Consider the following 23829-nt stretch of genomic DNA (forward strand, 5'->3'; position numbering starts at 1 on the left):
CCTTTTTAAAAAAGCTTGGGAACTTCAATATACAAATGGCATTATGTGCAGCAGTGTAACTAAATGACAAGAATTATAATTATTTTTCAAATATTTTGTCCGATGATTATTTTTTATGATCTAGAAAAAACTTGATACTTCCTCAAGCACACAAGGATGGTTAAATATTCAACAATTTATTAACAGTAAAAAAGATACAACATAAATAATTCAAAATAAGCTACATAGATACATAATTTACAGTCTCCATCAAAAAAAATAAGTATTACAAAATCATGAAAAATCTTCCAAGACAAGATGGCAATTCTGCCACTAAATACATAGCAAACATATAACACTAACAAAGTCGCTATCACAGATACTAGCTCATTGATTTTAAAACAATGCTACACCGATGACACAACTCACTATCTATATAAGAAGTAAACCTTCGACAACGATCACATTTGAAGAGCCTTCCCTCCAGAGGAAAGATTTCAACTGACACATTGAGTAATGTAGCATCAATTGGCTGTCCAACATCACTATCTAAATGTGAAGGTGGTACACCAGTACAATTATCCTTCACTTTGTCACTTTTGCCTTCCCTGAGTGCATTTTGAATATGAACAAAAGACACTTGCAATATCTCCACCAATTCAGAATCTGAGCTTTCTTCATATGGCTGAAGTGCCTGTAACAAAAATTTAGAAATCATCAAGACTATGGAATAAAAGTAAAAGAAACAACAATTTAATTTTAACCTTCAGTTGAAAATTTTGCCATTCCACCATTCTACGAAATATACAGACAAGAAATAAGTCAAATTGTCTCCGTGTGAGATTTTGATGAAATTTGGCAGATAGGTAGTTCATGACAAGATATTTACCAATGACTCCCACAATTGGGTTATATAACAAATATGTGGTTGTACCCAATAACTCAGAAAATTAGGTTCAATATTTTGGTCATGAAATTAGACTTTAATCACTTTCAAAACTATAAAAATCCCTTTCATCATTCTCATTGTCATAATCATCATCGAAAACGAGAATATCGTCATCACTACTGTTTCCGTCATCGCCAGTATCACCTTCTTCTAATAATGCGTAGTCTTCTGTTGTCAAGACTATAACTGATTCCGCACTTCTTAAAGGACTTAACCATTACATACTTCAGCCTTTATGTCCTCCCAAGATCTTTTTACCCACTTGCAAACTTGTGAAATAGAGGGCCGCTTCATTCTAACTGAGGGTGTGAGAGCGTGATGTGGCTCTCCTATCCACTTCTTCCATCTTTCTTACACTTTTTCCTTAAATGGCTTACTCACCGATACATATAAAGGCTCCAATTGGCTAGTCAGTCCACCAGGAATGACAGTTATCTGGGTTTATAATTCTCTCGCTTTATTCTTTATGGTTTCAGTTCTATGGGCGCTAAACTGATCTAAAACCAAAAGAGAGGGTTTTATTTAGAGTCCACCAGGTTGCCTCGCCCATACGTTCTGTAACCACAGTTTCATTCCAGCTTTGTCCATCCAGCCTTTCAGATGAACATCAGCTGTGGTTTTTATGGTTATTGATTTAGACCCTTTAATACTCAGTCTAGTTGGATGGTACATCAAATGTGGAATTTCATCCATATTTCCTACTTGACAGAGCTCAAAAGAAGTTTTCTTGTATCCATTTATAACAAACCTATGAAATACTAGTATTTATTCTTCATAAACTGCTGGCATTTTCTGTGCAATAGTTGTTTTGGTGTGCATTGATAGGCCTTGCCTTTTCATGAACCTGTATCACCAGCCCTCAGACCCTGAAAGGTTCTGAATCCCATGTTTTTCTACAAATCCTTTGGCCTCATTGATTATCATTTTGGTTGAAAAATCCCAGAATTCATCTTATCCATCACCAACATTTTTACGTCATTTTCAAGTTCAGGCCAAGATGGAGCTGGGTATCAAGGTTATGCTTTTTTTTTTAGCGGTCTTCAGTTGATCTTCCTGCAGTCACCAAGTACATATCATTTTTTCAGTAGGTGGTGGACTGAAATGCCTAGCTGCTGCTGTGTTTACGTGCACTTGGGCATAGTTTAACACTCCTAGTTTATACTGAATTGTATAGCTTAATCTCTTGTATCCTGTAGTCACATTTTCCGGAGTTTCTAAATTCTAAATTTCTAAATTCGTTTAATCAACTATAGCAAATATTTTCTGTTAGTTCGAGAAGGAAACAAAATGCAATGTTGCATCAAAGGAATAAATGAAAATTAACTTTGGATGTATGCACCGTATAAGCGTGTGTAAGAGGTGCACACGTGTAAGAGGCGCACCCCTATTTTGAGCATCGAAGCTATAAAGAAAAAAATTTTGCTGCATTTTTTTATCCTATCGTGCAGTGTTGCAGACGTATGCCTGGAATTTCGACAGTTATCGAAATTTCCTCTTTCAATGCTAATTGAAAGAGGAAATTTTGATAACTGCGGTGGTAATAGCGGCATAAGAGGGAGTGGAAAGAGTTCCGATCCTCTCTGAGCATACTCCGTTGCTCTACGATGATAGTCCTACTCATGAACAATTTTGTATAAAAGCTCTCGCAGGAGTATTGCAATAGAATTGCAGCCGTGGAAAATTTTAAGGCAAAACACGACAGGCACATAGCATGAACCTCACCATGAGATTGGACAACAATCGGGGCAATATCAGCGCCGTAGGATAATAACCACGTCGTAAATTTAACGGAACCACACTCGGCCCTCCATCAGCCAATGCCTATGCCATTTTTTTTCCTTTCCGAGACCACACAGGAAAATAGGAAAATATCAAGTTACCGGGGAACAATGGAAACGTGTTTCATCCCTTCCCCCATCTCACCAACTGACCTTTTTTGTTCTACCAGGTTCAATTCTCCCAGTTTCTGGACGCCGGAGGAGAGATGGAAATTGCTCGGCAAGATGTTGACTATTAACCAGGCATGTCCTTCAAAACTACGCATTTCTCCACATCTGATATCCGATTACTATATGCAGTATAAATGCTGCGGAATACCCACTCGTGGCAGTAAATTTAGCGCGCCCTCCGGAGCAAAATACCCCGCGTGATCTTTTCCATGTTCACCTCAGGGGTACCGAGGTGACGGCGCGATGCTTACAAGAAAAGCAATCAGGAGCATTCTAAAAATACGTCACTAAGGGAGAAACTCCCCTGCCTGCCGCTTGTTTTTGACCCAGGGTTTCCGATGACTGACTCACGCTGAAAACAAAGGCCACTCAGTTCCCCTTGGACTTGCGACCGGCGAAGGGGAGGGGGGGAAGATTAGAAGTTTGTGTAAGAGGTGCACCCTCATTTTCGGCTGCAATTTCTGGGGAAAAAGGTGCGCCTCTTACACACGCTTATACGGTATTTTTTTTAACAAATAGTTTTAAGCACTGATACCGGCACGTTTATACAGAGTAGTACCAATACAGACACGTGTATCAGCTGAGTGTCAGGCATCATACATTGAACGAGAAGTACAATGTTGTACTATGTGCTAATCCCTGCTTCTCCGCACCTAGGGTGGAGCAAGCCCTTTGACAGGAACGGTGCAGTGTCAGAAGGAAACCATCCCAATTCTCTCTTTTGAGCTATATTTTTGTTGGCAAAAATTTAGTTAAACATGAATAAATAATTATGGCAGATGTAGAAAAACTTATGTGTGTCTAGACCTTTATTTGGGCTAAAAATAGCACTCACTATTGAAAATTAACCTGTGTCCTTCATGTATAAGATGCAGGTAACTTTTTTGAGACCAAATTTAGGGAAAAAAAAGTGTGCCTTATCTGCATAGTCTTATATACCGTCCAATACAGTATTTTCGGCAAATTTGTGTTTGAGCCCTTACATCGAATGATTTCCTATCCACTTCCTTGCTCTACTGTGGATACCGTGCCATGACACCATGAGTGTGCACTCCAATGGCGTCCTATTTTCAAGCAACCAATAAAGATACATTTTTAAAGACTCACACTCAGCAAAAAAAAACATTATTCATCTGCAAAATTTTGGGCCATTGACTGTCTACTACTTATTTCATTTTTTGTTTTTTCTGGCTAATGTCGTGCAAACCACTTTTTTGAATCCGCAATCAGGCAACCACGGATGCGAGGTCTTAAATGAAACAGTAGGAATACAAGAAGGAATACATGAGGCAGTAAGAGTATGAGTTATCACCGCTAAAAAGATCGCGGTAGGGTGAAGAAAGCTCTCAATGAATCCAGGAAGCAATTTAACATAAAATAATAATAAACTGTTTGATTTACACAAATTATGAACATCACAAGAAATTAAAGTTAAAGTTTGGGTTTTCCGTGATTTCCAATTATTCATGCCGCCTCTCCCCATCAATAGCCTGGATAATCAGGAGTTTGCTCTATTTTCAAATACATATTAAGCTAAAAAACAGTGATCGATATAAATGCCCTCAAAAACAGTTTTTTGTACCACTACAATTACACCAGAGAAATACATTATACTTCATTTAGCTTAATTAAACTCTTAAACAATACAGAATTGAGTAGTGAAAATTATGATGTGATTTTTTTAACCTGCACACATTTTGTAATTCAGTGACTCAAATCCTAACTCGAGAGCACACAATTTCTTCCCTGACAGCTATGTTCAACATGTGCGAGAGGTTAAAGTAAAACCTATCAATATATTACTAAAAATCATATGGAATGCATAAAAATGGAAACATACCTTCAGCCTCCCAAATGCCTCATCATTTGCATTGATCCTTGCTCCAAGCTTCCAAGAATTTCCTTCTCCCATGCTGGCAGCCTTTTGATTAATGATTTGGCGAACTTTAAGAGCTAGCTCAACTGATTCCACTGCATCAGGGAAATGCCATTGAATTGATGGGGACCTCTGGCCTAAGGCTGCCCATCTAAAGAATCCAGAATCTAGGAAAAGACAAAAAATTAACAGTCAATCATTAGTTGGAAGAGATTACCCGGTTTGAAATATTTACAGAGAACTACCATACCTCCCCTGGGAACTGGGTGATGTAAATAAACTTCTTCTATAAGGTGAGGTAGAATTGGGGCAGTGGCTTTGCTAACAACATCTAAAATTTCTGATATAGTTCTCAGGCATGAATTTCTTGCATTGCTTTCCACAGGAAGGCAGTAGAGTCTGTAAAATGAAGCAGCAAATATCAAACATCTCATAACATAAGAAATATTAAAGTTCTTAGATTTGAAATTATAATGAAACTCTGAACCGATTTCTTTGAATCCCACCCATCAACTCTATTACATTCACCTATACTTTTAGTTCAGAACATAGTCCCTCCTTTCACCAAAGAATTTTCTGAAAATGTTACAGTGGGATGCCATTATATAAAAAATTAGGCTTCACCAGGACTCAAACCCAGGATGAATGCATCAAAAGTCACTGGACCAGTTCCCTAAACCACCACATCACCGAGGCAGTTAAGAGGGAGTGATTACTCAAGGGAAATGATGGTGCAAAAAATCTTTGCATGCGAATATCTCTCTGTGGTCTTGGACAGGAAAAATAATATAAGAGGCATGGGCTGATGGAGGGCCGAGGGTGTTTTTCTTTTATTAAATCTGCAATGCAGTTACTTTTTACATGGTTATTATTCTATGGTTTTGAGATTCTCCGGATGGTTGTTCAATCTCTAGGGGAGAGAACCACTTTGTGCTCGTCATATTTTGCAAATTTTCCACAGCTGAAATTCTTTTGCATAACACCTATGAGAGCTTTTAAACAAAATGGATCATGAGTAGGACAAGCATTGCAGTGCAACAGCAGATCCGACTCTTTCCACTCCCTCTTATGGGATGCTACATTCACTGAAGCATCAATTTAAAATTTCGGATCCAGACCCTATGCCTTCAGCAAATTTGGATCTGAAGTATCCGGTGAAGGGCAATATCTACGTATATTTGGATTCGAGGTACCCGATCCGACCATCCCTAATAAAAGGTATTATAAGAATAGGTTTCTATGCATCACATGCATGAAATTTTGCAGGAGCACACAAAACGAGACAATATGAGCCATGACATGCAGAGGTTTAACAGTATCACTCATATGAAATTGTTAATCAGAAAAAAGGGCGGAATTCAATTTCAATCCTTTGTAATAAGTGTTTACCCATAAAAATAAAAGAAGCACATCAATGAGTAATGCAAAATGGTTAACAAATTCCTACTTACTTTCATCCCACTTGAAACCATCATGAGATACATGAATATCACAAAAAAATTCATTCACTCCGAGAGGTGAAAAATACAACTAACCTATCTTTGACCAAGTGGCAATACACAGCTGAAACTTCATTGGTTACAAAATTGACAATGGCACTGCAAACTCGATTGTACTGAAAGGCTTCATAGTGCTTACAAACCTAAAAAAAAGAAAACTTTTTAGCACACAAAAACAAACCAAACAGTATACAGTAAAACCCCGTATTTGCGTTATCGGAATTTACGTTTTCCCGCAAATTGCAAGTTTTTTTCTGGGTCCCGTCATATTTCCTATCTCTCCAATGTAAATAGAACCCTGTATTTACGCCGTGTTTTTTTCGTTTTCCCGCCATGTGCATCACGACGTGCCGACTAAAAAAAAATTTTTTGCGTAGTAAAACAATTGATCGCGCATATCAGCCCTTAAAACTATCTTTTGGCTTCCTTTCGCGCATTTATATTTAAAAATCTAAGAGAGAAAGACGTAATGAGAACTATTTTCGGGAAGAATTTGAATGTGGCGGGACAGAACGCCAGTAACGTCGGAAAGTTGAACTACGTCCTCTCGTTTTCTGTCAGCGGCGAAAAGATTCACGATATGAAAGTAGGTGTATTGAGCAATCGAGCTATGTATTAATTATAATGCAAGAACTCCTGAAGGAATGTTGACAATAATCATGTAGTCGATAATTTGATACGAGAGTTTGCAAGGGAACCAGACGTGATAAATGCCGGAACTATATAACTTGACCGACAACTGGGATCATTTGCGCTGACTTCATTCAACAGTTGCGTAGCAATTATGGGTTAATTAAATACTTTTAAAAAAACTTATTTAAACTTGAATTATCCCATTCAAATAGCAGTGTATCGCAAACTATTGTAAATTTAAAAAATTATGAAGTCCCATGACAGTTTGTACTACGCACTTGATCGCCGAGGAGTATAGGTCAGATACTCGTGTGTTGCCGATCGGCAACTCGAGTTACCCTCAACTCGTACGGGAAATAGAATTGATCCGGCTTGAAAGTGGAAATTCGAGGTGAAAAACGGACATTTTTAATTGACGAGAAAATGAAAATTATAGAGATAGTTGATTCCCACACCGGAACCCGCATCGATTCAAACGCTGGCGACTCGAATGTTGGGACTTGGCAATTCGGCTTCCGTTCCGGATTCCCAGTCTCAGCATTCAATACCGAGGTGAAAAATCGCGATACTATTGTAAAATATGCAAACCAGTGCGGGCATTTATCAAAAAAGAGAATATATGCGAAGAATTCCAGGTAAGAATAAATAGAACGAATTCTAAAAGAGTAGTTTTTAGGTGCAAGATCATCAAATGTCCCAGCAAATGGTGTCATCTAAAGGCCTGTTTACATAGTACATTAAACCGTACAAGTTAATGTCTAAATTATGAACACGAAAATGCACCGTGTATTCACCCAACTTGTGCGTATATGCACGAACAGAAAATAGAACCTGTTCAAATTTGATTCATGCATTCATAGTCGGATTTAGGGGATGGGGACGTGCCCCCCCCAGATGCTTAAAAAAAGAGACAAAATTTGAATATGGTTATCATAGGAGGATATATGGGGGGGGGGGGGGCACGTGCCCCCCCAGACTTAAAAATATGCAAGATTTTTAATACGGTCCGGTTATCATTGCGTTCGTTTTGTATAACGTGGTATCATTGTGCCCCCCCCCCCCACTCCAGATCAAAATCCTGGATACGGCATTGCTTGTGCCCCCCAGAAAGAAATCCTGGATCTGCCCCTGATGGTCATCATTATGTTCGCTTTGTTTTGTGTATTACTCAAGGAGGCTCAATCATTTAATTCAATAAGAATAAATTTGATATAAAAATAAAGAGAATTTTTAAAAGTCTTTGTTATATCTTGTTTTTAATCTCAATTAAGACAAGATATTTTGCCTGTCAGGCCCTCTAGTGCCCCTCTCAGAAAAAAATCCTGGATCTGCCCCTGTCTACATTCATACATATCCTGTTCCGGTCCACAAAAATCATTCATGCAAGCAGAAATTAACTCGTACATGTTAATGTATCGTGTAAACAGGCCCAAAGGCCCTTGAGAAAAAAGTATTTCCCCACAAGATTGGGAATCGAAGATTCCACGGCATCTATAATGGTTGGTTGGACAGATTCAAAAATAGGTACAGTCTTGTATATAAGATGGTGAGTGGTGAAAGCAAAGATGTTAACATCTAAGAGACAGCAACTCAGTGGAAAGAATCTGAATCTGAATTAGGCCTCGGTTACGATACGAGCGGCGGGCGGCGAGCGGGGAGCGGCAACCTGAGCGGCACGTGAGCGGCAGTAGTGGCTACAATACGAGCGGCAATTTTCTAACCGCTCCACAGTGGGCGGAAATCGGAAAAACCCGGGCAAAATTACAAAATGACTTTTTTTGAGTTATAAACTTGAACCTTCGCAGGCATACTCAAAAATGATTGAAATTTATGGATCTGTACTTTATTTGACAAAGATTTCTCCCTTCACTGAGATACAGATGCTCAAACGTGAGAGAATTTCCATGAAAACGCCCGTCTTCAATTTTCTCTGAAAATCTTCTAAAGTAAGTAGATGGTGAAATTATAGGTGGATTCTTGCGGAATAAAAAACCACATAATCTGTTGGAATGGTATTTTTTCTTTAATTTTCCGTAATCTAAAAGAATATTATGGATTAATTCTTGCCGTGCAGTTACAAAAATGGCGGATACTGTTTTTCGACAAAGTTTTATATTTAGGTAGAGTTTAAAATGGGTTTTCGGCAAAGTCACGCGGAGTAATTTATATGATAGCATTCTTTGAAGATTTCTTGAGGTGATTTGCAGTTATCTGTGAAATAAGTTTGCGACGTCGGAAATTACATTGATTTTTCGATCGCGCGGCAAGGTTCGTCTCCGCGCGTCGGGAGTTGGATTAGCCGCGACGCGGTAAGGTTATTGAAACTGTATGGGTTTTAATGCTCAGCATTCACCGTTTTTATGTTTTTCTTCAATATACCGATTCTCAAATGGTCTATGGTGAATACAGTGGAGGTTTTTCAGCCGAGGTAAGTGCACGTTTCATTGAAGTTCATTTCGTTTTCTTTGGATACGATCGAAGCCCATGCTTCTATTAAAAGTGTTCAAACCTCGAAAAAGTGAGTTGTTTTCCTGGGACACAGACAAAAATACCTACCAGAAAGACAACAGCTGAGACGCATACCTTCTTTACTCTCCGATCCCTGACCCCCAGGATTCTACTGCGAAAACGGTCGTTTTATGACACCGCGGAGCGGACCCTTTGACCGTCTTAACTGGGTATTTCCACGAGAACTTCTAGCTTTTTAAAAATGCGTATCATACCATCAGTTCTACTTTGACTTATAGATTACTCATATCTGTTACACATTTCCCACACGTTCTTCACTCAATAGGATATTGGATAACCAGAGGTTCTACAAATTTATTATTTATTTTTAAATTTTACAAAGGTTCCTTCCGCCATTTATTTATTTATTCATTTCTAACTTCCCCGTAAACAGCACTTATCATAACGGGCAAAGGTACATATAGAAAAGTCCAGGGGATATAGGGGGATTGACTATGTCATGGTAAGACAGAGGTATAGGAATAGTGTGAAAAACTCGCGCAGCTTCCCTGCCGCGGATTCGGATTCAGACCACAATCAAGCGCTCATGAAATGCAACATAAGATTCAAAAGGCTAATTAAAGTTAGGAAGGCGAGGAAATGGAATGTAGAAGCGCTGAAGGGGAGTATGAGGAAGGAATATCAGTAATTACTGGGCAATAGTACCCGGAAGATTAGAAGTACACAGACTGTGGAGGAAGGGTGGAATAATATTAAAACGGGAATAGTCAAAGCGGCGGAAAAGTCAATTGGCTACATAGACAGCAAAAGGATAAAGAAGCCTTGGGTTACGGACGCAGTGGTAAAAGAGATGGAGGAGAGAAGGAAGTGTAAGAACGTGGACACAGAGTAGGGCAAAAGAATGTATAAGGAACTAAATAATCGATTACGACGTGAAACTAAGAGGGCAAGGGAGGCTTGGTGGAAAAGACAGTGTGAGGAAATGGAAAAGTTCCAGAAGGATGGAGAATTAGGCGCGGGTTGTACGCCGGGGTCGGTAAAAAAAATGGTCGCTAAAATGTTAAGTCGTTATCGGTCAGCAGAGGATAAGCCGTGTCCAAAATTAAGGCTGAAGATGGAATGATGCTAACCGACCGCGAAGAGGTACAGAGTAGATGGAGGGAATACGTGGAGCATCTGTATGAAGTAAGGAACAGGCCGGAGAAATTGATTTTTGATGAGGAAAGTGCAGTGGAGGAGGATAATCTTGGGTCGGAGATATTAGATTCGGAAATACAGAGAGCACTTCGTGATATGAAGGCTAGGAAAGCAGTGGGCGTGGACAATATCCCGTGTGAGCTTCTGAGAGTAAGAATTGTTTTCGAACTAGTACGGAGGATCTATGAGGAGGGATGTTTGCCGGAGGATTTCGTGAAGACGGTTATTATTCTGCTACTGAAAAATACGAAACCTGTGGGATGCAGAGATTATAGGACTATTAGCCTAATATCGGATTCAGCGAAAGTGGTACTGAGGAGGCGAGGGCAAAGGAGTATTTGGGCGAAGTTCAGTTTGGTTTTAGAAAAGGGAAGTCAACTCGTGATGCAATAGCAATAATGAGGTTCCTCGTGGAGAGGACCATTTGATAGGGTGAACTGGATAAAGTTTATGATCATTCTCAAGATAATAGGTGTAGATTGGAGGGAAAGGCGACTCATTCGTAATCTTTATATGGCTCAGACTGCACAAGTGAGGGTAGCGGACGGAAAAACTGGGTGGGAAAGCATTTGCCGAACAGTGAGACAAGGTTATCCTTTATCGCTGCTGCTTTTTAACCTATACGCTGAGGAGATGGTAAGGAAAGCTTGGGACAAGTTGGAAGCTGGAGTGGCAAGAAGTGGGAAGAATGATGTTTAAATCGGTAAGGCTCGCAGATGATCAGGCGCTGATTAGCCAGTCAGTGAGGGGACTACAGGCTCTAGTGGATTCGTCAGACGAGCGGTGCGAAGTGTATGGGATGACGATTAATGACAAGAAGGCCAAGGTGATGCGGTTTTGTAAAACTTCGCGAGCAAGGAAAGTGAGACTCAAGATAGAATAGGCGGGGAAAAACTTGAGCAGGTAAAGCAATTCAAATATTTAGGCAGTACGTTAGAGAAAAACTGATACAGTAGTAAGGACATTAGGAAGAGAATTGCATTAGCAAAGGAGGCGTTCATGAACAGCAAGGAGCTTCTAAGAGGATCGTTATGTAAGAATTTAAAGAAAAGGTTAGTGACGAGTTTGATCTGGAGTGTTGCGCTTTACGGTGCATAAACGTGGAAACTTAGGAAGGAGGACGAGAGAAGATTAGAGGCATTCGAGATGTAGGTATGGAGAAGAATGGAGAAGGTGAAATGGACAGAGAGGAGGAGGAACAACGAAGTTCTGGACATGGTGGATGAGGAGAAGCAGCTGTTAGATGAGATACGGAGGAGACGGAAGGTATGGATGGAGGGGATACTTAGCGGGGAAGGGAAGTTGAAAACAGCGTTAGAGGGTAGAATGTTTGGGAAACGAGGAATGAAGAGAATAGGATTTTTAGATATATTGAAAGGGAGTTACAGTAGCCTTAAGGCCTGTTTACACGGTACATTAACACGCACGGGTTAATGTCTATATGTATGAAAGCGAGAATGATCGCCAAAATGCACCGTGTTACCACCCAACTTGTGCGAGTGCATGCACAGCAAATAGAACCTGTTCTAATTTTGTTCATACATTCGTAAATGTTCCGTTCCGGTCCACAAAAATCAATCATGCAAACTCGTTAGGCATTAACGCAAAGACATTAACTCGTGTGTGTTCCTTTACATTGTATTGAAAAAGTTAGTGTTGGAAGGAAAGGGAGGCTCTCAGATTACTTCTATAGTACTCCATGGAAACCTACCTTAATCGGTAGAATACTATAATAAAATGTTGATCATTCCACATAAATACCCTGGACTGCACCTCACTAATTAAAACTTCTATTAGTATATTACTTAGTTTAACTTCAGTCTTACTTTGCTTGGCCGTATTCTCACCACTTTGATGTATCTACGCTGACATTTTCAACTACACTGAAGGATGAATCTACTGAGCGGCGAGCGGCAGTGGAAAAGAAATCGGTCTGGACTTGGAATCATGAGCGGCACTGGGCGGCGCCGCTCACTGTCGCTCGCCGCTCAAACATATCGTACCCACCCTCAATAGATTTACACGCAACTAAATGAGGTCCGATATCAGAGCGGCGCCGCTCACGCCGCTTGCCGCTCGCCGCTCGTATCGTACCCGAGGCCTTAGAGTTCTGGAAGGTTACAGCCCAAAAGATGTTTTCATTGCAGACAAAACAGGATTATTTTTTAATTTTTGCTGCCAGCAAAAACACTGTGCTTCAGAGGGAAACAGTGTTATGGCATAATGCTTAGTGAACAATTAAAAAATGAACATTTCCAAAGCCAGTATATGAATAAAAGTGAAAATTCTCTATTTCCCACGATTTGCATTTTCCCGCAATTTACACTTTTTTTCTTGGGTCCCTGGAAAAGTGTAAATAAGGGGTTTTACTGTATTCACTACCACAAAAATAAGCCAAAAATAAGCCAAAATCTTTTCCCAACCAAAACACCCCTTAAAAAATTATTACATTATTGGATATTGATTGTAGCAACAGATCTGCAATGCAAAACGCTTATTTAATGTGCGCTACCTCCAAAAGGCAGAGACGAGCAGAGGACCTTTGGCACGTTAAAGTAATGGAAATAACAGGAGCAGGGACTTGCCACTAGGGCTGAGCAAGACTCTCGACCACCCGAGAGTATTGATGGTCGAGACGAGAATTTCATCTCTCGGCATTGTCAGGATGAGACCTCGGAGTGGCGAGAATCTCGCCTGGGTCGAGAGTCTTGACAAGAGTCGAGAAGTCTCGCCCCTTCAAGATTTCCTATACCATTTTTCTGAACTGAAAGCGGCTGACCTTGAGCATGCTCGCAACCCACCCACTCTTCTAGCCAATCACATAATAGCGACAGGAGAAAGTGTGCAAGAGCCCGCAGTCTCTCTCCGAACTCCGTTCAGTGCACATCGCTCTCCAGCTGGCAGTGTTGTCAAGCCGAATCTTTGGAGATTGCCGAGCGCTCGTTCTCCTGCCCCCGAAAGTACCGTTACTCCCAAGGCTGGCAACGCCAGTCGACCGGATGGACGGGAGCGGAGGGGAAAAGGGAAGGGGATGGAGGGGAACAGAGAGATGGAAGGGGCAGCGCTTCCCATTGGCTACTTTCTATTTTCCACCCAGCCGCCTTCAGTTCGGAAAAATGGTATAGCACCCGTCGAGACTACCGGCTCCACGAAAAAAATTAAACTATTTTTATTTCAGACATTGAAAAATTATTTACTCTCTCAAGTTACAACTCTCAAGTTAATTACCACTCTCGTCAACTCTCCACCCAGGCGAGACTCTCGCCATGATGAGTCTCGTCCTGACAATGCTGAGAAATTAAATTCTCGTCTCGACTGCCGAGACGAGACTCTCGCACAGCACTACTTGCCACCCTTAGCTGGAGAGTAGTGCTTAGGAGTAACACGAACACTTATAAACCATTGACTCTTAATTGATCATGGCTGTGCAGCTATGTATTTATAAGTAACCCATACTTTAAAAAAAAAATGCGTACTTAATTACATTTATTAAAATTTTCTACTGTATTAATTTTTTCTTTCACACACACATTCGCGAAGTATATATGTACATTAAGATTCACCACATAATGGCTACATTAAACAAAATTTAAATTGCGAACAAAATTGCAAACCGTTATCAACTATGATAAATAAAGAAGTTCCCAAGCCTATTTTTCAATATCTGGAATAATTCTTGGTAGCGCCCATCTAGCAATCTATGAGTAGCAAAATGTTGACATAAATGGCATAGGAACAAGATAACCTAGAGAAGCAAAGGAAGCTGGAGTCGACCATAACTCCAACTCCCGTGAAGTATACTCAATCCATTTCAATGAGTACCTTAAAACCTGGTAGAATGTAATGAAGACCAGGATAGAATCTTGCCTCCACTCCATAAATATCATAGGGAAAGCCACCAAATTAATTTGAGGACTACTACCACTAAGATTCACTGACTAAGAAGGCATTTGTGGTCACCATTAGGGGTGTGGAGCGATTTCATATTCGAGTTGAGTTTTGAAAAATTGGTCAGTGGTGGCTGATTTGAACTGGAGACAAGAATACAACAGGATAGTTTAATTTCAGCTAATACAGCCAACTCCTTCCAAAGCCCTACAACAATGTCTTATCACCAAAGTTCAAACTGGCACAACAATGGAGCAATGAACATTTATTTCCCTAGTTAAGAATGAGATGTGGAGCAGATATTACTCTTTCTCTAGGTTGCTCTACCAGTATGAAGAGCAAAGCATCAAGTTAATAAGACTCTGATGCACCATTTCCTGAAAGGAGCGCAACTTATTAGCCTATCTCATCAATTTGAAAAAGAGCTTCTGCTGCTCCTAAAGATTTATCCAGCAATAGGTTTTTCCAGAATTAAAACTACATAGTTAAGTACCACCTAACCTCTATAGACCACATTATTTATCTAAATTTTGTAATAAAGATGTTTTATAGCAACGTAATAAATGAATTTCCAAGCCAATTATTCTTTTAGTTAATACTGACTAAACCTTCTCTGTAAAACTGGTCCAGTGTGAGCATTGCTTTAACACAAATGCACATGAAATTCAACCAGTCCAGATTAAAGAAGATAAATTTAACTTCTCACTGAAGAAATCCCATTACATACTAGTATTTTAATACAGGGCATTGAGCAATAAAGGCAAAGGTCTACGATAATTGCATAGCTTGCAGTGAAATTTCTCCCCAATTTCTCAATTTTTCCCCAAGTACTTTCCAACTATGAAAATTGCCCCCATTAACCTCTTTCAAAGTTCTAAAATTTGTAGCATTGCTAGTCCACTAGTCTCTCATCAAAATTGAGAATACACCAAATGCTTGAGCATCATTTAGACATGCAAAATAAATTCTACTATGATTTTATTTCACATGGCAATCCTTCTATTATGTATCATGAAATGGGGTATGTTTTGAGTTCTAGTAGTCTGAGAAGAGGAATTCAGGGGCTACGGTAGATTTTGGCTTGAGCACTTGTGTGTATTTATTAGATAAACCACACATCAGATTCTAACTGTCATCAACGAAATTGGCTGCCAATAAACCATATCAGTACGCTTTATTTTGGCAATTCCATGAAGTAGGGGGAAAGAGGGCACAAACTTAAACTGGAGAGGATTGAATCATGGAATGGAGGGGTTGTAATACAAGGAGGGGAAGGAAGCAGGAGGAATGGAAAAGTCAACCCTGCTTACGATTTCAGGAAAAGCAACATGAAGCTGGTTAGGATGTAGGGAGGGATTTAAAATACATGGAGTTTTTTATTTATTTATCCTTTATGTCTTATTGTTGACTCCACAGGATCATCAATATCCACAAATTTATCCACAAATTTAGAGAGGCAGATTTTTTTGTGAGCTTCTTAAGTCACACTCTCACTAGATTTTTCAATTTTCTCCCAACTGAGAGAAATCTCATAGTTATTTTTTTGCTTTTTTCACCTCCTTGTCTATGATCATAAAAATTTCAAATTTTCAATTTAAACTGATCACTTTATTCTTCCTCAAATAGTGATCAATATCACAAGATCATCTATAAGATTGCAAACTTAGTTAACGCAGCACAAGAAGCAGAAGGAAACCACCAGAGACTTACAAACACGGGAAGGGTTGAGGGTGGAGTTGGAGTGGGGTGGCTAGCAAGATTGGGTGGGAATTGCTCAGAGCATTAAAGAGAGGCAGCCTATGGCAAAGGTGGGAGTACATGTGCCCTTCTAGTCTGAGGAGAGGACTTCTAGTGCTACTGGTAGGTTTTTTCCTCGAGCATTCGTGGGTGAAAATACATGGATTTGGTAAGAGTTTTCAGCATCTCAAAACGAATATGAAATTGCCATAATGTATTATACCAACTTAGAAGAGGTTAAAAACATAAAATATACCTTGCCTCGAGACCAACTTTGCTATAAGAGGGATTCTTTCCAGTATGCCTCGGTTAAAAGGGAGATTTTTTACATGGCACAATGGCCTTTTTTTATGCGAAAGGCTTTCACTTTGTTAAAAGCGGACTCCACAGTACAATCACAAGCTAGCAATTTGCATGAAAAATGTGGTTTGGGAAATCCACGTAATAAACAGAAGATTTCTTACCATAGAATCAAAACTGCAGAGTAAATGGAGTAAGTATTTATCTAGATGAGGTATGTCGTCATAAGAGTCACAAGTGTAATCATTATTTGAAGAACCATGGAGACAGCCAAGAAGGAAGCGAAGAACCAGACGCAGCTTGTGGACAGTTTCTGCACTGGCTACCATTAGCTCTGAACTCACTGGCATATTATTATTTGTTCCAGAATGGCTGGCTACCCACCACCTTGGAAAAAAAAGGGTTGAAAAAATATGCATTCAGGGCGACCAGATAATAAGAGAAACACTAGCAGGAGAAAAAAATGTTTTGGAACATGTTGACTTCCTATTAAGGCACTCCCAATTCTCCAAAGTCTATAAGATCCATTTCTTACTACAGTGGAACTTGGTTAATACGTTCCTCCTTAGTACGTTTTCCTCCTTAGTACGACGATTTCTCTTGGTCCCGGTACCATCGGAACAAAATACAGGCAAAAGTATTTGGTTAGTACGTTTGAAAAAAATTGCGCTTTCCTGGTTAGTACGCTCAATTGCTAGCCGTGACGCAACCCGCAATTCATTCTCCAGTATCTTCTTAACCCTTTCCGCGCGGCTGGACGTGAATTCACGTCCAGCGATTCCTAGCTAATGGCGGCCCGACGTGAATTCACGTCCCATACCCGGCGGCTTTAATAGCGGCACCACTGCGTCCAAGTCGTTCGTAGGGGCTTTTGCGGGCTCACAGCCGTCAGTTACACTCCTACCATCGCTTGGGGAAGGTCAGTTCTTCTTGCTGGGATGAATATTACGGTCGAAGACGCTTTCACTTGGAGGTACGTAAACATTTTTTTTCCTTGTTCTATTTCATTTTCTGTTGTAAATATGCGTGATTTGCCTTTTATTTACCGAATTGTGTGTTGATGTATGTGTTATAGATATGTATTTTGATAACTAGGTTTATGTTTTTCAAGTTAAAAGAAAATGAAAATTTTCAGTTAATTTTTTTTTTCGACTTTTACGGCGATAAATTGTCGTTATCCAAAATATTCTTCGAATATTCCTCACTAACTAGCGATGAAATATGGCGATGAAGCATTGAATGCATTTTTTAATCATTTATTGTGCATAGATCCTATTTTTATTTTAAACACCCATGTGCCGTGTATTCATTATTTCTTCTTATTACTCCCTGCACAAGATACTGCAGCAGCAAATAATCGATTGCAGAATTCAGAAGCTGTAAATATCCCGATCCTGTGTTTTGATCTTCTTTGTTTCCTTCGTCTCCCTTCAATTTGGGTGAGTCAATGAGTAATTATGTTATACTTTTTTTGCTTCGAAATATTATTTTGCGAAACGTAGCTATTTTCTATTTTTGCTCAAGTAACATTTTCATTTATTTTATTTTTCAAATGACACTTATACGCTCCAAAATGTTTATATTTAATCCTCGGACCAGTGCATTACAAATTCATGCATAAATTGTTAATTTTTCTTCGTAAACTCGTTCTATTACTAGTAAGTATAAGCATATAATGCCTTCATTACTGAAGGATGAAAGTGCTGTTGCTGTTATTTGTGATTAATTACCACTATCATAATGTTGTAAACAAATAAAAGAAACGATATCAAAGAACATTTTGTATTCTTGTTAAAATTTTGCGGTCCTCGCTTGCTGCGTAACAAAATATCTTTTTTCATTGTGAATGACAATAACTTTGTGTTCTTGGTATCTGCATAATCAGGAAATCAAGAAAAATAATTATCCGTGGAAGTGTTGTCATTCCCGTTAGAGATTTGGCTGTTCAGGAAAGGATGTTTTGAAAGTTGGAGTTGAAGTGATCGCTAGCAATGTCTTTAGTAGTCTTCGACATTTCACTCTTTTCAGATACCTTTCACTCTCTCCGCATATTCTTTTGTTTGATCAGTTGCCGGGGTGCCGCGCGACCTTCTTGGCCCTGCTTTCGGAAGTTTCGTAGACACAAAGAGGGTTTATTGCCACGTGAAAAGCATTAGGGATGAGGGTGTTGGGGCGGAAGAACCCTCAAGCAGGATGGCGTCAGAGGATATTTTCTTATTATGAAGCAGAGTTCAATGGTCTACCGACTGGCTCGGGGATTCCCTCTGATAATATTTCGGAATGCATTTCATCTCCCGGCGGTAAATAGCTCTGCCCATGCTCTGTGTAAAACGGGACGGCCGCTGGTCTCCGGGTACCTGCAGGTCCGACCCTTATAATCCTCCGCAGGCAAACACCCTACCCCAGCCTATGACAATGGGAGTGGAGTAGATTTGAGTTATTCTTCGGTTTTTAATAGCATAGCGATACCAGCTAAATGTTTTCTAATGAATGCTATACATACCATATTAGAAAGTGTTTTTAAAATGATGGAAAACGACACCAAACTCGCCATAGTTTTTTTTATAAATAAACAAACATCATTTTGCTATTTTCGCTAATTTATTCATTCATCATTGAACCAATATGTTACTAAAATCAGGTCTTCCTTTTTTTAATCGAGATCTTATAAATAGTGGAAAATTATATTATTATCCAAAATGTTTTTTTAGTCCATAAAAGTATGCCATCATACTATGCTTTCATTTATCATGTTTCAGAATGGTTAAAACTCGGGGAGGAAAAAAAAGAGGTGTGGAGCAATCCACCCTTAGGGAGAGTCCTCAACCCTCGACTTCTCAAGTCAGTCCCCCGCGTACTCCTGATCCTCAGGATATTACGGAGGACATTCCTCCACCGAAGTCGAGGAGAATGGCAGCTTCGGGAGTAATAACCTCCACGGAGGAACTCCGGAGGCTGCTGACACTGTTGTGAATAAGCTAATGGAGGTTCACCTTGATGCTGGCCATTCATTATTTATGGATAACTATTACAACAGCGTCAATTTGGCCCACCAATTACTGGAGCGGAAGACCTATTGTACCGGAACTTTGAGAACTAACCGAAAGGGTAATCCTCCCCAAATTAATTCAAAAACATTTAAGAAGGGGGAAGTTGTGAATGCCTACACTGATGACAGTGTCTGCGTCATGAAGTGGAAAGACAAGAGAGAAGTACTGATGATCAGTTCGCAGTATAGCGGCGAAATGATCGATGTCCCCCGCCGAAGGGGAGGGGGAACCATTCCCAAACCTGAGGCAATTGCAAGATACAACGAGGCGATGGGGGGCATTGATCACACTGATCAGATGATGTCCTATTATCCAATTGAGCGAAAAACTCTCAAGTGGTACAAGAAGTTGGGCATTCACATCTTCCACCTTCTCCTCCTCAATAGCTATTATTTGAATAAGAAATTACATCCCAGATATTCATTTTATGACTTTCGGCTTTCGGTAATCAAATCTTTACTTTCACCTGATTTCACTCGCCCTTCAGGCCCTTCCCCATCAGTCCCTTCCAGAGGCGTAGGATTATCAAGGCATTTCCCTCACACCCTTCCAATTGACGAAAAAAGCAAGAGAAACAGAACGGTGCAAAGAAGGTGCCGGGAATGCAGGAGAAGGGGATAAGAAAAGACACAACGTTCTTTTGCCCTGCTTGCGAGGGACACCCTCCCCTCGGCGTCGACACATGTTTCATGGCTTTCCATGAAAATATGCGATTGTAATTATTTGTACATAATAATTTCAATGATGGAAACTGTATTTTTTTATTTGTGTATAGTTAATATGTTTTCTTGCTCTGCAGTCTGATGAAGCTGTAATTTCTGTTCTATTTTTACGTTTTTGAATTTGTAAATAGTATTGTAAAAGGATTTTGTGTTTATTTGGAATTTGTGCGATTGCATTTTGTGTATATTATTTATATGTTTAGCGCTATGTAAAAATAAATTATACTTGTTTTAAAAATTTTTTTTTCATTTATAAATCCTGCTAGAAACTGTGTTAGTTCTTTCTGCAAAATTTCGTAACGAAATTTAAAAAAATATTAGATTCAAATGTCAAAATAGCATACAACATATTTCATTCTATTATTTCACAGGACAGAAGAACGAGTGCGGGAAATAGCTATTTAGCCGTTGTAGTTTTAGCAGATCGCGTTTTTAGCAGAAAAATATCAGCATTTGCAAAATAATTACAAAATTGATAAATTATGACTCTATGGAATTTTAAATAAAAATAAGACTTCATATTGCATTACTATATTTGAAAGGCTTTGCATTTTTTCTCAGCAAAAGGGGTAGCTAAAAACTTAGGAGAGATATATGGTCGTAAAGGGGCGTTGATACTACCCTGCACAACTCAGAGCGGCCTCAAGCGTATGGCTGAGGACGTGAATTCACGTCCGTTGAAAAAATTTAAATTTTTAGCATTAAAAAATTTTTTTTTTTTAATTCCTGAAGAATAATTGTTTCTTAGGTGCAGTATTACTGAAAAACCCAAAAAAATGCATTCAGTCAGGGAAAAGCAATACAAAAAATAGCCTCAGCGTTGAAAGGGTTAAGGGTCTTAAAGCTCCGAATTCATGATTTAATTTATTATTACTAGCCATTAACATTCTTGCATTCATTTTACATATCTTTCTTCGACCGTGATTAATGCAAATGCATTTCTCAATTCTTATGACGTGATGAATTTATCAGGAATGTCTGACTATGCAAAACTGCAGCCAATGAGAAGCCCCAATTTTCCCCACCCCGAGCTCCTCACCTTCTGTTGCCTCTGGAGTGCCCACTGCGCACAAATTGGGCACGAGTGGGCAATTGTTGCTATTGTACGAGTTATCATGATGAAGAAATGAGTCTTATCCAATTCCCACTTTATCTAAAGCAGTACTGCACGACGTCAATGCTACCAAGTACGTGCGTATTTGACTACTGCAGCGGGAGCAGACGATGTTCTGGATCTCCACGCGAAGCTTAGCTTAAAAATACCTGATCTCGGCACGAAAGCAGACTGCATTATAAAAATTTTTAAAGTAAATTTCAACTGTATAATATAAAATCTTCTTGTAATAATGTCGTAATCTACAAATTTTGCGTGTTATTATTCTATATATCGATCGATATAACAATCGATATGGCTTTATTCCAGAAGCGAATGTGTACGGCTGTTGCCATAATTTAAGGTTAGTATAATTTTGTCCAATTTTTATGATGTTTAAAAACAACCTGTTGACATACTCAGGGTTGTTGCTATATTCTCCGAGTATGCTGTAACAAAAAAGAAATGACTTAGCTTTACTTGTCCTCTTTCTATAAATACATATAGGATAAATCACGGGAGAAAGACGCCGTTTTCATGTAATTGTCTTTGGGAAATCTATGAAACATTGTGATTTTTATTCACATGGTATTGTTTTTCAAATTAGTGCCCATTTTCTTTATTTTAAAAGTGAAAAGAGTTCAGGAAGGCAATCCTACGAGAACTATCGATAGTTATTGTAATTATGATGACTTTTCCACAGATTGCAATTACCCAAACTGCTATTTTTCACTTTCCTCGTTAGCACGTTTTCCTGGTTAGTACGTTCATTTTTTGTGGTCCCTTCAGAAACGTACTAAACAAGTTCTACTGTATTTGATTTTCAAACTATAGAGGATTTTATAGCTTGATTTCCAAAAATTAATTCCATTGTTTCTAAATTCAGTGAATATTTTACCTTAATGTCTTCAAAAAATGTCATTCATAAAATATGAGTCATTCGTGAGGCATTAGATTGTGTTCAAACCTCACTTAGATTTTGTTCACTAACTCTAGTCACTAATTATTTGTTCTACAACAACAATGGGATCTAAATTGACCTAAGTACACTTAGGAGGAATTGAAGAATTTACATTTATTTACAGATATCACCTTAGGTAAGTTATAGCAGCCCTTAAGGTAGCAAGCTCCTCCTCCTGTACACCTCGGAAGTTTAAAAGAGGGCTTTAATAGCAATTTCTTAATTTTTTTAAATTGTCCATTCATAAAATTCACTTTTTACTGTGATTTGCCCATAAACTATGAGTTAAAATTCAGCTATTGGGAATGAACACAGGGATGAAAAATGTCACCTCTCTGGGGGTATTTTTGTCTGAAAGTGGCATTTGCTACATGCAGGAAAAGGATCACCACAGGAGGGAATTTAAAACTTTAACACATTTACCCCCATATACTGTAAGCATGGGCAGCAACATGATTTTGAAGATTTATATCCCACAAATCAATAATAAAAGAACTATCAATACCGTATATGTCTGAATATAGTCCCCCCTTTTTTTCCAAAAATGCCAGTGATAGAAGTAAAGGGGGGGACAATATTCAAACACATTTTTTTAACTTTTCCCAAAACTGAAGCCTCAAAATTAGGGGGAGGGACTATATTCAGAGGGGGACTATATTCGGAGAAATATGGAAACTTTTATAGTTTTCAACATCCAAGGTTACACTACACACAATTCAGCCTAATCCTATGAACAATTAGACATTCAAGTTAGAAAAATACACTACCTGAGAGCATCAACTCCATAAGCTGGTTTTGACTTTGAATCTTTACCACCACAGGTTATGTCTTCAGGATCAACAACATTACCAAGTGACTTAGACATTTTCCGTCCTTCCTGGTCAACGGCAAAACCATGAACATATAATTTCCTAAAAAGAAAGAGAAAATTTGAAGAAAATAAGCCATGTAAAATTAAAAAAAGTAAAACAGATAATCCCATAATTTTGAAAAAGTAACTTCAGAAGCTATAAAATATTAAACAGTCATCAGCTTCTATCGGATGCAGTTAGCCTTCGTATTTGTCGGAAACATAATGAAATACACTTTTGTATGTTCCACAAGAGTTTTTTAATCCCGACCTAGGTTTCGGCAGTACACACTGTCATTATCAAGGTGAATATACAAACATTTTGCGAGCTTATATAGCTTAGGGAGAGGGGGGTTAAGGCAGGGAGGAGGTGGTGATGGTGGGAGGGGAAAGCTAACGAGGAATAGTTTCCTCAAGGTCAGTAGGTTTACTTGCCGAGTCCAGCAGAACTGATAATAAAGGGGAGGAGTTGGAGGGGTACAAAAGGTCGTTAACCACCCTTACATTTTTGTTTCGACATGCTCTTAAAATTTCCAACTGCTCAAGAAAATCCATCTTTTTACCTTTACACACATTGTGGAGAACCTTGACATTGAAATCACTGCTATGGTTGCAGTCTAACAGATGTTTGGCAAAATTAGAGGTTGAATCGCCTCTTACCCAACACTTCATATGTT

At 39.1% G+C, this 23829-nt stretch overlaps 1 protein-coding gene across 2 annotated transcripts in view; it reads right to left on the minus strand.

The window, feature by feature from the left end:
• Positions 1 to 160: 160 nt before the first annotated feature.
• Positions 161 to 23829, minus strand: part of LOC124157263 (isoleucine--tRNA ligase, mitochondrial) — a 43095-nt gene continuing 19426 nt past the window's right edge. For both annotated transcript variants that reach the window (XM_046531832.1, XM_046531833.1), the window contains exons 13-18: positions 23070 to 23213; positions 16641 to 16863; positions 6289 to 6395; positions 5004 to 5152; positions 4718 to 4920; positions 161 to 673 (exon numbers count right to left, since the gene is read on the minus strand). In XM_046531832.1, the coding sequence (XP_046387788.1) occupies positions 362 to 673; positions 4718 to 4920; positions 5004 to 5152; positions 6289 to 6395; positions 16641 to 16863; positions 23070 to 23213 (1138 nt within the window). In that variant the 3' untranslated portion in view covers positions 161 to 361. The remainder of the gene's footprint in view (positions 674 to 4717; positions 4921 to 5003; positions 5153 to 6288; positions 6396 to 16640; positions 16864 to 23069; positions 23214 to 23829) is intronic.

This window comes from Ischnura elegans, chromosome 4 (assembly GCF_921293095.1).
Source record: "Ischnura elegans chromosome 4, ioIscEleg1.1, whole genome shotgun sequence".
Classification (NCBI taxonomy): Eukaryota; Metazoa; Arthropoda; class Insecta; order Odonata; family Coenagrionidae; genus Ischnura; species Ischnura elegans.